The 13,125-nt window shown below is 39.6% G+C and overlaps 1 protein-coding gene across 1 annotated transcript; it reads right to left on the reverse strand.

Moving 5' to 3' along the window:
• Positions 1-595: 595 nt before the first annotated feature.
• LOC148875941 (dof zinc finger protein DOF1.4-like) lies at positions 596-2,979 on the reverse strand. The gene is made up of 3 exons (XM_088966142.1): positions 2,965-2,979; positions 2,545-2,621; positions 596-2,327 (listed from the first exon to the last, which is right to left on the reverse strand). The coding sequence occupies exons 2-3, from the start codon at positions 2,599-2,601 to the stop codon at positions 1,341-1,343; spliced, it is 1,044 nt and encodes a 347-aa protein (XP_088822268.1). The 5' UTR covers positions 2,602-2,621; positions 2,965-2,979; the 3' UTR covers positions 596-1,340.
• Positions 2,980-13,125: the final 10,146 nt, after the last annotated feature.

Here is a 13,125-nt window from a genome sequence, read left to right on the forward strand (position 1 = left end):
GCTCAAACTGGCAGCTTACTTCGGGAACTTGGTTTGGGAGTTGGGACCAGCAGCACAACACAAGGGCATATGCACATGCGTCGTCGATAGATACATTGCCTTCCGATCGAGGACATTGATGAGATGGTGTGGGTCTGCAACATACCCGGAACAAAAAGAACTTGTCAACAGAATACATAAACTGTGCCTTCAATCAACAATGGATCAAATGGAATTAATTCCCCAGCAGAGTATTCATGCTTTAGAGCTGCAGAAACCATGACATAACTCATGATCATGTTCTTTAGGTTTGGGGAAATTTTCAACTGCTTCCAGTGGTTTGTTAGGTATAGAAAGTAAAGAAGCTACGAGTGTTAAGCAAATTCTATGAATAGAGTGCGAAATAATTTCTGTTCTACTAATTAAAGACTAAAATTTCTCAGCGAAAGCCCACGTACTCTAATTACAGCCAGATTACTTGGGTGAGTGATATCTTGAGCTCGTTTTTCACAATATCATAGATATATACATGCATCCTTGTATGCTTATGTGATTTCACAATATCGTAGATATATAATGCATTTGCACTAATACATAGTTTGAGTAAAGTCTCATGTACCGCAAAACCACAGCTTTTATCAACACTATCAGGAAACCAACCAAAGTTAATTAACAACATGTAACATTGTCCAACCACATTGACTACTCCACATTGCATTAACAAATCTTCCTCTCTTCTATAGTACTATACCCAATCCTTTCCCATGAACCAAAACAATAAGGAAGAAAGAAAAAGAATTAGGAGGGAGAGAGAGAGAGAGAGAGAACTTATTAGTTCTTCCTTGAGGACTGCAACATGTATATCCATTAACCCTCTTTTGCCCCACCACCTAATGACATATACATTAGAAAGAAATGCAATGTCATGCTTATATACATACAGGAAATGCACCTTTTCTTTTCTTTTTTTTTTCTAAAGGATCCTTCCCCCAAGGAAACCCTTAAGCACTTTAGTTGATGATGACGATGATTCAGAGACGATGAGAGGAAGATGATCCGAGGTTCCTCTCAGAGCAAACAGTTTATGTCAACCTTGAAGACTAAAAGAACAGGCTGTGGTGTTTGCAACTGACATGATCGCTCCGATCCGATCTCCTCCCGTTGTAGGCTTCATTCCAAATTCCTTGTTTCTGAATTTCCACCATTCCATGCTGTTGGCATGAAGTTCACTACAAGAAGAAATTAACCCACAGAAAACCTAACTAAATAAAAAGACCAATAGGATTTAAAAAGAGAGAGAGGAAGTCATGATTCATGAATGATAGATGATGATCATATTGTTTTTCTTTTGGCCCTGATGGTCAAATCAAAGAGGTGACTGAAGACCCAAAATTGTTGAGATCAGGCCAAGCACCAACAGTTGTCGAGTTCCAATAGAGAGATGGATCGGTTGATCCAACTGCTTCTACTGGATTCTGGCAAGGGACATTCCAATCCACGTTGTTGCTCATTCTTCCGTTCACTTCTTCCTTCTTCACTTCTTTCACTACCATCCCAGGATCGCCGTTCCCGGCCACCTGTAGGTCTTCAAAGGGTAACAAGGCTTGAAAGCTATTTGCCGATCGCCTCTCCTTCAGATTCAGACTACCCAAGATGAGTCTTTGCTGCTGAAGGCTAGAAGCTAGTAGAGAAGCGGTTGATGTAGAAGATGAAGATCCAAGGAGTGATGAGTAGTTCGAGAGAAGAGAATTCGAAGTAACGACATCTTGGATTTGAGTGCTAGGATTAAACCCAGTTCGGTATTCGTCTCCGTGGGCATCCCCACTAGTCAAAGTGGTCGACGAGAAGCCCAATCCGAGAGCATTCAATTGAGGCTGGAGATTGTAGCCAGTACATGAAGTGTCCACGTTAGAAACTCTTGAGTGGAAGCTCGGAAATGGAAGATTAATGTCAGAAGGAGTGGTGGGTAGGCCGTAAAACAAAGAACTAATGTGGTTGGAAGCCGTAGACACATCGATCCGAGGAGGGGGAGGTGGTGGCGGTGATGGTTGCGTTCTGGTAGGCTGAGAAGAAGAAGAAGAAGAAGCATCAGTAGATGTTGAGGACCTCTTCACCCTCTTGTTCTTCCGGCACCCTCCGCCGACCGGAACGTTACGCAACGTTCCACCTCTGGTCCAGTAACGCTTACAGGCTTTGCAGAAATGCCTAGGCTGAGATAAGCTGTAGTTGTTATAGTAACAGAATTTGGTGTTGGAGGAATCACAACGAGGACACTTGAGGGCCTGCTCTGGGGCAGGTTTCTCCATGATCCTTCCACTTGAAGCCATCAATCCCGTCTCATCTGCTTTCTGCACCACACCAGAAAGAAAAAAAAACGAAGGAAAAAAAAGAAGGATTACAAGGAGGTTTCAGGAGTAAATAACGACCCAAAACAAATATTCTCGTCCAAGAGCTAAGAAACAAAAACAGTCATTTTATGTACAAAATAATTGAGACTCTTGTGCGTGTTTGTGTGTGTATATGAGAGAGAGAGAGAGAGAGAGAGAGAGAGAGAGAGAGAGAGACCTGTGGCCATTCGTTCGAGTTAGAAGAGATGACCAGCTTCTCACAAGAACCCAACATATCTCCACTCAAAAGAATCGCTGAAATAGAGATTAAAAAAGGACAAAGATCAGGTGGCGACGTGAGAGCTTGTGGACAGGTTGAAATGGGAAAGAAGGGGCGAGAGTGATAAAGGATAAAAAGAGGAGTAAGAAGGAAATAAATTATTAACAATTTTTTGAAATTTTCACGTGATGAATCCGGTTCAAAACCAGATTACGAGCCAGAACAAGTACGATAACCAAGGTTCTAAAGTGGAAAAAATAGTAAATTAGAGTCTGGTTAGTATTATATATATAAAGAAAGAAAAATAGAACTGGAACAGCAACCCAGAACTAGAAAAGAACACAAGGAGAATATTAGCAGATGAATCCCATTTCCTACCCGGTCCAACAAGGAAGAACATCACACACTCCAAAATCCAAATCACTACGTACCAATGTAACATTCCTTTGCACTTTGATTGTTATTATTATTAATATTTGTTAGAGAGAGAGGGAATCCCTATAGACAGACCAACATTCGAGGCTGTAAGACAACAAATCCCCACTTCCTCCTTTTAACCTTTTTTTTTTTTTTAAAAAAAAAAATTAAGCCAACACTCTGGCGCTAGCTGCAGCAACGAACCTCACACTATACAGTCACAAGATTGTGCATATTGGGGTTTTTGCTTTAGTACTAGACCCGAATGACTATAATTCTAATGGGCCTGTCCGATTTGTCAAGATGGCAGTTGGGTTGTTTTGTTTGTTAATATATATCCGACCCGGTTTGGATGTTACCCGACCCAAAGAAAGTACACAGTGGCTAAGTCCAAAAAGAAAGGGACAAGAGGGACCATGTGGGCGTACTCGTCATCTCATTCAGGCCCCTCAAAGAGAGAAAATCCACGCTTTATGCGCGAGGTGTCGATCCTTCTTTCTTCTTTATACTACTCCTGCAGTTCTCCGTTTGGGTTTGGAAAACCGTTAAGAGTGTCAGAGAGAGAGAGAGCGCTTTGGAATGGCACATAAACGCCAGACCCCATGTGGTGGGCAGCTCAGCTCCGAGAAAAAGAAAGAAAAAGCAAATATGGATTGGGGAACAAACGGATTTTGTAGTGTCCCGAGGGATCTTCTTCTCCTACCTACATCCCATAATTATTCCTCCTACCCAATTCTAATGGGCTTTTTTTCTTTATAATTTATCCATCTCACTCAAATTTAATGGATGATTGTGGGTTTTCCTTATTAATGCGCATCATATGTGGGCAGAAAGAGGAAGATTTGGAACTTGGAAGGAAGAGTTTGTGAGTTACCAACTTACCATGCAATATTGCATCCTCATTGGGTTTGGGAATTGGGACCCATTTCATCTCGGAGCCCAAACCCAATCTGATTGCTAATGGGTCCCACTGCATGTATTGTAACCACCTGATCTTGGACTTGGAATTTTTATGCAGTATTAGTGGCTGTGGTGGGTGGGAACCAGTGAATAATGATGGGCCCAGAAGTTTTTGGTTCTGAGAGAGGGTACATGCTCTATGCCCTAAGGCCTGAATCATCATCTCTCTAGATGATGAAGTACTAACAGATTTTCAGAGAAATTTGTTAAAGATCTAATTTGTACTAGAAATTGGGAGCATAAACATGAGAAAGGAAAGCTGGGCCTTGGTCCTTGTTATGGGAAGGTGTCGGTCAAATACAGAGGCGGAAGTGGGCCCTGCCCCAGCCTTCCCCACCTCTCCACTACGGGTCACGAGATTCCGTTCTCTCAAGCAAAGTAAGGAAGGAAGCCCAACTGCCCAACCCAACACGCGAGACAGGATCTATTCCTCACAGCTGGCGCCTCACACGTATATTCTATTATGCATTGGGAACATCTCCCATACTTATAAATTATAATTCTCAAATACACAGTAGATGTATCTATGAGGCGCCCATCTGTAAGGAGCCGATCCCATCACCAACACGCACGTTATGGGAAGGACCGTAGATGTGAACAGGAGACTGAGACTGAGAATGTGTACGTGGAATAGAGGGATCAGCTGATCGAGAGAGGAAAAAAAAAAGAAAAAAAGAAAAGAAGAAAGAAGAGGGGGGACCAAAGAATCAAGTTCACGCCAGCCGTACCCTTCAAAGACTGACCGCATCGCACCCTAAACGAAGTTGGAACAAAGATCTCACACTCCACCCCATTAATATTTATTTCATGTATCAACTCTCAAATAAATCATGCTTACCCAACCCAAGATAATTAGACAAGTGATTTTTGATAATATGAGCACTGCACTACCAGAACAAGTGGAACACATGGATTGCTTTATCAATCATGACCCACACCACTTTGTGGACCGCCTTGAGAAACCCTAATGTGTATCAGAACAATCATGACCCTCTGATCGTATACAGATGCAGACGCAAGAACTGCCTTTTTTTTTTTTTTGACAGTGAGAGGGAGGGAAGAAGAGCTGAGTGGCTCAGAATAAAGATTGGGTGGGTCCATCTCCATCATCTGGTCATCTAATGATGCCGATTGTTGATAGACAATAGAGATCCACCATCATCACCATCTGCTTTAACATGGAAATGGCTCCTCTTGTTTAGGCGGTGGGAGGGAGAAAGGGCCATCAGTTAGTAGAGTTGAGACTTGAAGAGGGGGTGTCTCCAGCATGACGGAGGCGCCAGCGCTGAGTGATGCTCACTGCGCGGGCTTCGCTTAAAAAGAATTCACAGCAGTGCACTATTCCATATCATGACATTTAAGCTTGTCCTGTGGAATTGGGGAACGTTTTGGAATTACGTACTGTCTGCTTCTAAGTATCGTCGATGATACATACAAACACCGTGCATTAAGAACATCTTTCATATTTGTCATGGAGAAATATTCTCAATACATGATTGAGATATACTGTGAGGCACTTGTAGGGCATACTCTGTGCGGAAATCAATGTGAATTTTGTATCTTAGGGGGTTCATTCCCTTATTTTTAGTTTCTTTTTTCCAAAATATGACAAGAGAATGATTTTAGGCCTGACTATCCCCTGAAATAACTTAAAACCCCTTGGTTTGAGCATAACGATGTTCCAAATACGATGTAATACACTTAATATGAGATATTGTATCATACTTTGAATCTTAAATTGAGTTTGGAAGAAGTACAAATATAAATATGTAGAGTGCAAAACCTTATATTTAATTTGTATGTATTTAAGCTGTATATATTTACATTTATACTGCTTCCAAACTGAGCCTTAGACTACCCTTTCAATTTCTTTGTGAAGAGAGAGTACTTATTTCCATTTGATGCTTATTTTACTATTATATTTCTTCTTTTGAATATCATAATGTTGCTTAGTGGGAGGCATCTTACTGTCTAACCTGTTAATTTAATTTCTCTCTCTCATTCATATAACAGCACTAGGCTGTCAGGAGTTCATATAAAACATAGTTTATATTGATATGACATGTAATAAAATGCTTACAATCTCTTTATGTCTGGACACTAATGTCGTGACCTTATAGTAACATAATAAAATGCCCACCTCCTCCATATAAACCCTAATAAGATCTACACTCTTTTTCCTCTCACATCAATTGCTTTAAAGCTGATCAGATGATCCACACTACCCAACTTATGAACTAAAAACTGTTAATATTTTATATATATAAAAGCTAGTCATGGCCAGAGACAAATAATACAAGTTGTTGGTTATTATTATTGTTTGATCATCAGCTTGAGCGTTAAGTTTCAGTATCAGCATCACATGTAGATTCAAAGAGGAATAAATCAAAGCTTTAATTATACTGCATTAGGTAATGTTCCATTGTCGACCCTTCCAGCAAAAAAGAAGAATATATGGTCAGCTTCATTGGTTAGATCATTTATGAAAACACTGGCCGGGCATTAAGTCAACAGCAATTCCATTAACAAATTAAAGAATATATTAATGAACACATGCTTCCAAATACGGCACCGACTCATTGGCCTGGATTGTTTAATCCAGGGGGGTTACTTGGACCAAAATCACAATTTGAATTCTCAATTAAAAAAAAAAAAATTGTTTGTTTAGGGCTGTGTGGAGTCCTGCTCAACAGGAAAGCCAACCCTGTCCTTTTGTTCTTAAGCTAAAACCCACTTGATTCAAACCTTTTATTTAATGGGTTGATAGCTAGGCTGTAACAAAATGAATTTACTTCTTTTCTATTTATTAGAGATAGAGAGAGAGAAAGAGATGACTGAAAACAATAAGTCATTCGACTCAGCTGAATTCAGCTGTTATCAATAGGCCCCAACATGGAGTCATGGACAACCAATGACTCTAAAAAGTTTATTACGACAGGGAATGCAAAATAATGAGACATCTAACGTGAGGAAGATGAAAAGGGGAAACGTAATGGAGCTACAGACCTACATGTTTGGTGTAACTATTTTTTTAATAAAAATTTTATCTTGCTCATGATCAAAACAAACAAAAATAGTTTGGCCATGAAAGCTCTTTAGCTATAATTATTTTCTAACATGCAACGACCTTGAGTAGGAAATGAAAGGAGCTGAGCAGAATGACACATACAGAAAGAGATATGCCATTAAAAGTAATTTGCCCCATCTCAGCCACCCCTTGATCCTTCAACCATAAAATGCCTTTTCTTAATGTTGGTCCCTACCATCTGGGGTCGTGGGAGGGGTAGACATGAGACAGTAGTTTTAACATTCGGCGTTTTTTATAACAAAAAGGCCGTTCTTAGGCTACAAAATTGAACTAATTTGACTCAAGGATGGGCCACTATTCTATTGTATTGAACCAGACACCTTCGAGGCTCTATATATCTGGCCTAGTTCTTAAAAGATTGGATTTTAAGGATTTCCATGTAAGACAAGTAGCCATCTGGCAATGGAAATTTTTTGAAAAGAAGTAGGATAACAAAAATAATAATAATTCCATTATGACCATAATTAGGGAACCACAAGCCATAATCTTGGGAATTCCTCTTTTATTTTCTTTGAGAAAGAAGCACAAGCAGTTCAAAGTTCAAAGTGAATATCTTACTAAAAGAAGTGCTACAGATCAGAACTTCTTCATCTGTTGATTGCCTCTTTGCTTTTTTGTATTCAAAGTGAGTATCACACAGAAGAAAAGAAAACAAAAGGACTAAAATTGTTATAGAATTGCCATGATTGTAAACGCATGCTGGTCTCAAGGGGTGTAAAAGGGGGAAGTGCAGTTCTTCAATAAGCCACCAGCTAGCAACTATCAACAGTAAGAATTAATATTCAATCTGTCATAATTGTCACAACCTAGCTACATGCAAGCATAATACCATCAACCTTTCTCAATTTAATGATGGTTTTTCAAAATCTTCATCATCTTGTAATCTGATTAATGATTGTACAGGCTTGATGTGCCATGGATTTCTCAGAGTACTCTCACACTTTTTCTCTAAAGAAGCCACAGTTTGTTTGCTGTTACAGGCTATGTGTATAGATAGTTCTATCTATTTAAAGGTCAGGCAAGGTAAGGTGAGGTTCCATCTAAGCTACAACTTTTTTAACCCTTTGAAATCATAATATAGCCAAACTGTGCATATACAAGGAATGATTGAGTTGGTAATTACAATTTTCTTTCTGGGTCATGATCTTCTGGGTCTACTTTCCTGAACTAATGAGTGAATTAAACCCATCACTGGGTCTTGTGTTGGTCAGAAAATGTAGACCAATGCAAGCCTGACTTTCCTTCGATAATTCAGATCAGCTTGTTCATGAACCTTGAATCATCTTCCAGCCCCACAGTTTCTGTTTCAAGATTCTTTTCTATCAGTCCTATCTTAGTTGTTATTCCCTCAGCTATATATAGTTCTATGGGTCTTATTAGATACTCATCAATTTTGTTAGTCTGAAAACTGTTTATGAGCTTATTTGAAAAGGTTAAAAAAAAAAAATCAAGTATGGCCTAATTCCCTGTTAACCCATATCATCATAACATCATGTTGCTTCTGAACAGACTAGCACTGTGACAAGTTATAGTAGTTCTATGAAGTCTATGTCTGGTTTGGTACTGAATCGGCCAGGTTTGGGAAACGTCAAAACTTGAATTTGTCTCAGCTTTAAAGCAATTTCTGCACCGACCCTTAAAGTGAGATAAACATAAATTAAGTGAGAAGTTGACCAGTTGAGCCCCGTCCATTACGCTACGGGTCATAGTGGGTCAATTACTCAATTCCAACAGAACCCAAATTGGCTCCAACCAAATTCAAAATCCGAAAACCAAATGGTGGAGTGGAGGGATTCAATTAAAGAATAAAAAAATGGAAAAACATTCCCAGGGCTCTAATTCAAATCCCCATTTTAATATCAGGGCTCAAAATCTTCCATGTGAAGATAAGATTCCAAAGTCAACAGATCAAAGTAAAGGCTGTATTTTTTTTCTTCCTAAGAGGGAGAATCATGTAGCTCACACTAGCTAGGCACTACTAAACTAAACAACGAGCAGTAGTCAACTCAACTCACAGAGCAGCTCTCAGTCTTTCTACAATGACCCGATTAAAAATCAATCTTTTCAACCAATCGCATATCAAGAATGAAATAGACATCCGCCGTGGTTTGGAAGCCAAGGTTGTTTTGCTAGAAGCCTAGAACCAGTCTCAAAAGTCAGAAAAGAGCTGGATAGGCTTCAAGGCCTACACTGCTTTGAGCCTTGTCATGGTCTTAACTCTTAACTATATAGGCCAATGTATTGGGCCTGTATTTTAGAGGCCCAGTAATGAATGGCGACAGTGCCGGATGGGCCTAAAGGCCCTAAACCATGGTCCAAAGTATCAATACATCATTATGTATCGACAGGGGTGTATGCGTCTTTCATTTTTCTAATTTCAATTTTATGTATAATTTTATATATATTATTCATTCAAAAAATTAGGTTCCTGCTGTGTAAACAGGTGTATCAGATAGATGGTTTCAAACAAAACCTACTTATTGGCAGCTTTCCACAATGGTTTCAAGCAAATCCACCTGGATCATCTAATTCACCCTTCTATTACCCACATTTCAATTGATAATTTATTCAACCCCATAATCATCATCAGCTTCATACCTAATTATTCCATTGACTTTGCTTCTGATGAAGTAACCGACTGAATTTTTTAATTCAAATTAAAAAAGGGAATTCCTTGATGTATGAGTCAAATAGTAGTGACTTGATCAACCCTTTTTTTCTCAATTGGACAACTATAGGACTCTCTCTCCCTCCCTCTCTCTCTCTCTCTCTCTCTCCTGATCAAGCATCCTGGTCAATCATGTCGGAGCAGCCTGGACAATGGACATTGAACAATCCTCATTCCTCCAGCCTAACAGAAAGTGGGTCACTTGATGTTTATACCAAGCCAACAAATACCAAAGTAGAACTTTGAATGTTGTTGTTGTATACAGTATACCGATAATTGAATGCAGTTGAAGCATAAATCTCCTTCCACCTCCGGAGTCCGGACACCGGACTGGCAGAATCCCATGCTTGATTCCTGGAAGAACAACATTGTCTGTTACTAGAGCAGAACCCAATATGTGGAGACAAGTCAGGTTGTCAAGAAAAGTTGAACCAAATTGAACTAGAAATGTCAAAGTTTTGAACGTGATTCATTATTAGAACAGGACATATTTATCGTCACGCTCACGGTGAGTGGGGTAGGTTATAATGGGAAAGTTGGAGAAATTTGTGTTGTACTGATCGAGTTAAAAAAAGACTGGGGGACCAAGACCAAGCTAGTATCACCAACCAACCACTCCATGCCTCCATACTTTGCACATTGGATGCATGTATTTACAGAAGCAACCAAAGACATCTATCTCTCAGGAGACCAGACTGGAATTCTCAGAATTCAGAAAGATATATATTGTTCATATTGTTTCTCACTCTTAAATCCTACCTAGAGGGATTGTTGCATATCTTAACAAATAAGAATTGGCACAATTAACCCACATTCTTTTGTTTCTCTTTTGATTAGAGAAGTTGGTTGTTGTAGATAAAATTCCCATAGAAAACTCCAAAAAGAAAAAAAATTAAAATGATGCCAAGATTAACAACCTCGACGTCGCCGGAGGGATTTTCGGGTAGCCGATGAAGTTGGGCTGAGACCTGAGAATAGGATAATTCCATTCCATGGCTAGGCCCAACCTATTCCAATCCAATCCTAGGCCATGCCAAAGGCAAAAACTTATGGCTGGCCTAGGCATCTCAATTCTCAGGTCAGGCCTGCCATTTATGGCCTTTGAGATATTTGAAACGTAGTGTATACAACTGTTAATAAGTCAGAACTCGTGGCACCACTAGAGTTCTATTTTCTTTACTAACATGAAAAATACTGCATGTTTTTCATGTTCTCTTGATGGAGAAAACTCCCTAAATTTCATCAGTAAACCCAAAGTAGAGAAAAGTGAATCCACAAGATTAATAACCTCTATTTGATGAAAAATGCTCTAGTGTTCACCTCTTGCACCACTCCATTTTCTTCTGTGCTCCAGACAAAACATTTCTAAGGGGCCAAGGATGATTATGACGATGAAGATGGAACCTCAGAACCTGGACCTGATGTAGTAAAGAGAGAAGGGCTCAAGGTTAAGGAGGTGAAGGGATAATTATCTCTTTTGTCATGAAAAGAGGAACTGATGTTTCAACCAAAATTGGCTTTCATGGTTCACCGCAGTGGGCCCATATGCTCAATCTTACGGGTAGAGTGAGGCATGACTGAATCTATATCACAAATGGGGCTTGATTGGCCAACCCAGCTTGCATTCCCTAATTGATTGTAGCCTATCCATGGCAGAAGATATGAGCTTTGATTCCTCACAAGTTACAAAGTCCAAGCTGTTAATTGGAATGGGAGTACGAAGGAAAAGATGATGCCTACACACACAACCATGATCCACCAAATATAAAACTAGAACAGTTTGCAGAGATTGTGCATGGGCAAATATGGATTCCAAAATGGAGTGGGGGCCCATTACTTTCCCTTTGGTTGAGGTTCAAATTATTCGGGCACAAACGCTTTATCCAGCCCCGGGGACCCGTACTACATAAGCTTGTCCTACTCACCAGCAGCATCCAAGGGCATCATTAGCAAACTGTCCATGAATTGAATTCCCCACTGATCACAGTTCTCAGTCCCACCCAGTAAATTTGAATTCTACCATTTCAATCTCATGTCACCACTTTTCCCTTGTTTTCTTTCTTTTTTCTGTGCAGGTCCATTTGCACATTTCGGTGCAATTCAGGCACCAGTCACATCCTGCTGTTACATCGCCAAAACAAAAAAGGAGTACAAACTACAAAGTCATGAAATATACAGCAGGAGACACCCACCATAGAGATTGGCAGATTGCCTTCAAACCTCAAGCTTATAGCCAAGAACCCAAGATTGTTTGATGACTAATCAATTAAAATGAGGTATTCTGATCTTTGGCAATATCAAAAATGGGATGTGCCCAAATAACTCCCTTGTTTTGTTTGGATCACCATTAATTGCAGCTATTATATTAAACAAAAGCAAGTGGAGAAATGTCCAAATTAAGGGTTTTCATTGGACTCTGCAGGAAATAATTCTCAAATTGGGTACAGGAGGCCATGGCAGCAACCAGGAAATGAGGGTACTACAATAATGTGTACAATCTTCACGCGTGGTACTATTGCATCATGTGGTTTCTATTGTATCTATGATGAGTTAATGAGTCAGTCATGTATGAAATGTAACTGTTCAAAAAAGTGATGGGCCTCATGTAATTTGATATGGTTCTAAATAAAGGCAAACTTGATTTGAAGATTCCTAGGTCCTCTTTTGGTAGAGATTAGAAAGAGAGGTTGTCCAAACATGTCCCCAATAGTCTAGCTCTAGCTCATCCAAAGCTTTAAATCTTTGCTCTCCTTTTATGCGGTTGTGTTGGTTCCTTGGAAAGTGAATGAAAAAAAGGAAAGTTGTGACAAAAAATTTTCATAAAAATGCAACAAGGGCTTTCCCACTGAAATACAAAGCACCCACAGGCCACAGCCACAAGATGGGCTGATGGGGGGAATCCTTTCAGTCAGTCATTTATTTACTGATCCAGTCCATCCGAGCCCTATATCCCCACATTTGTTGAATCCATGCTGGCTGATGTTGGTCACCCAACAGTTTTTAACTTTTGAATTATATATATAGAGAGAGACAGAGATGTTGAAACTGGAAATTAAAGCGCTCTCATCTGGCTTTGTCTGGGTCCTCTTGCTAGGCCTGGTTTCCTGTGGTTTGATCAGGTTTACCAAAGCCTGGTCCATGTTCATCCAGAAAAGAAATAACTAACAAGAATTGGGCAGTGTTAAGACAATTGGGTTAAGGCATTGATGCCCGTTCACTTTTCGGTAAATTATTTACCCATTCCCAAGTAAATGTACCTAGGTAAGTTTAGGAAACACTTACTCGAGTAAATGCATTTACTCATGTTCTTTTATTTTCTATGTAGATAAGGCAATGACCATTTTAATCATAAAAATTCATTATTAAAATGGGCATTTTTGTCCCATTCAAGTGTTGACAATTTTTC

Source organism: Nelumbo lutea, chromosome 1 (genome assembly GCF_056320005.1).
Source record: "Nelumbo lutea isolate HS-2025 chromosome 1, American lotus-T2T, whole genome shotgun sequence".
Taxonomy (NCBI): Eukaryota; Viridiplantae; Streptophyta; class Magnoliopsida; order Proteales; family Nelumbonaceae; genus Nelumbo; species Nelumbo lutea.

Bases quoted from the DNA above. Each gene is read 5' to 3' on its own strand.
- LOC148875941 (XM_088966142.1), bottom strand. From the start codon at position 2,601: ATGTTGGGTTCTTGTGAGAAGCTGGTCATCTCTTCTAACTCGAACGAA. The intron at 2,328-2,544 runs GTCTCTCTCTCT...GGTGTGGTGCAG, and splicing joins ACTCGAACGAATGGCCACAG to AAAGCAGATGAGACGGGATT.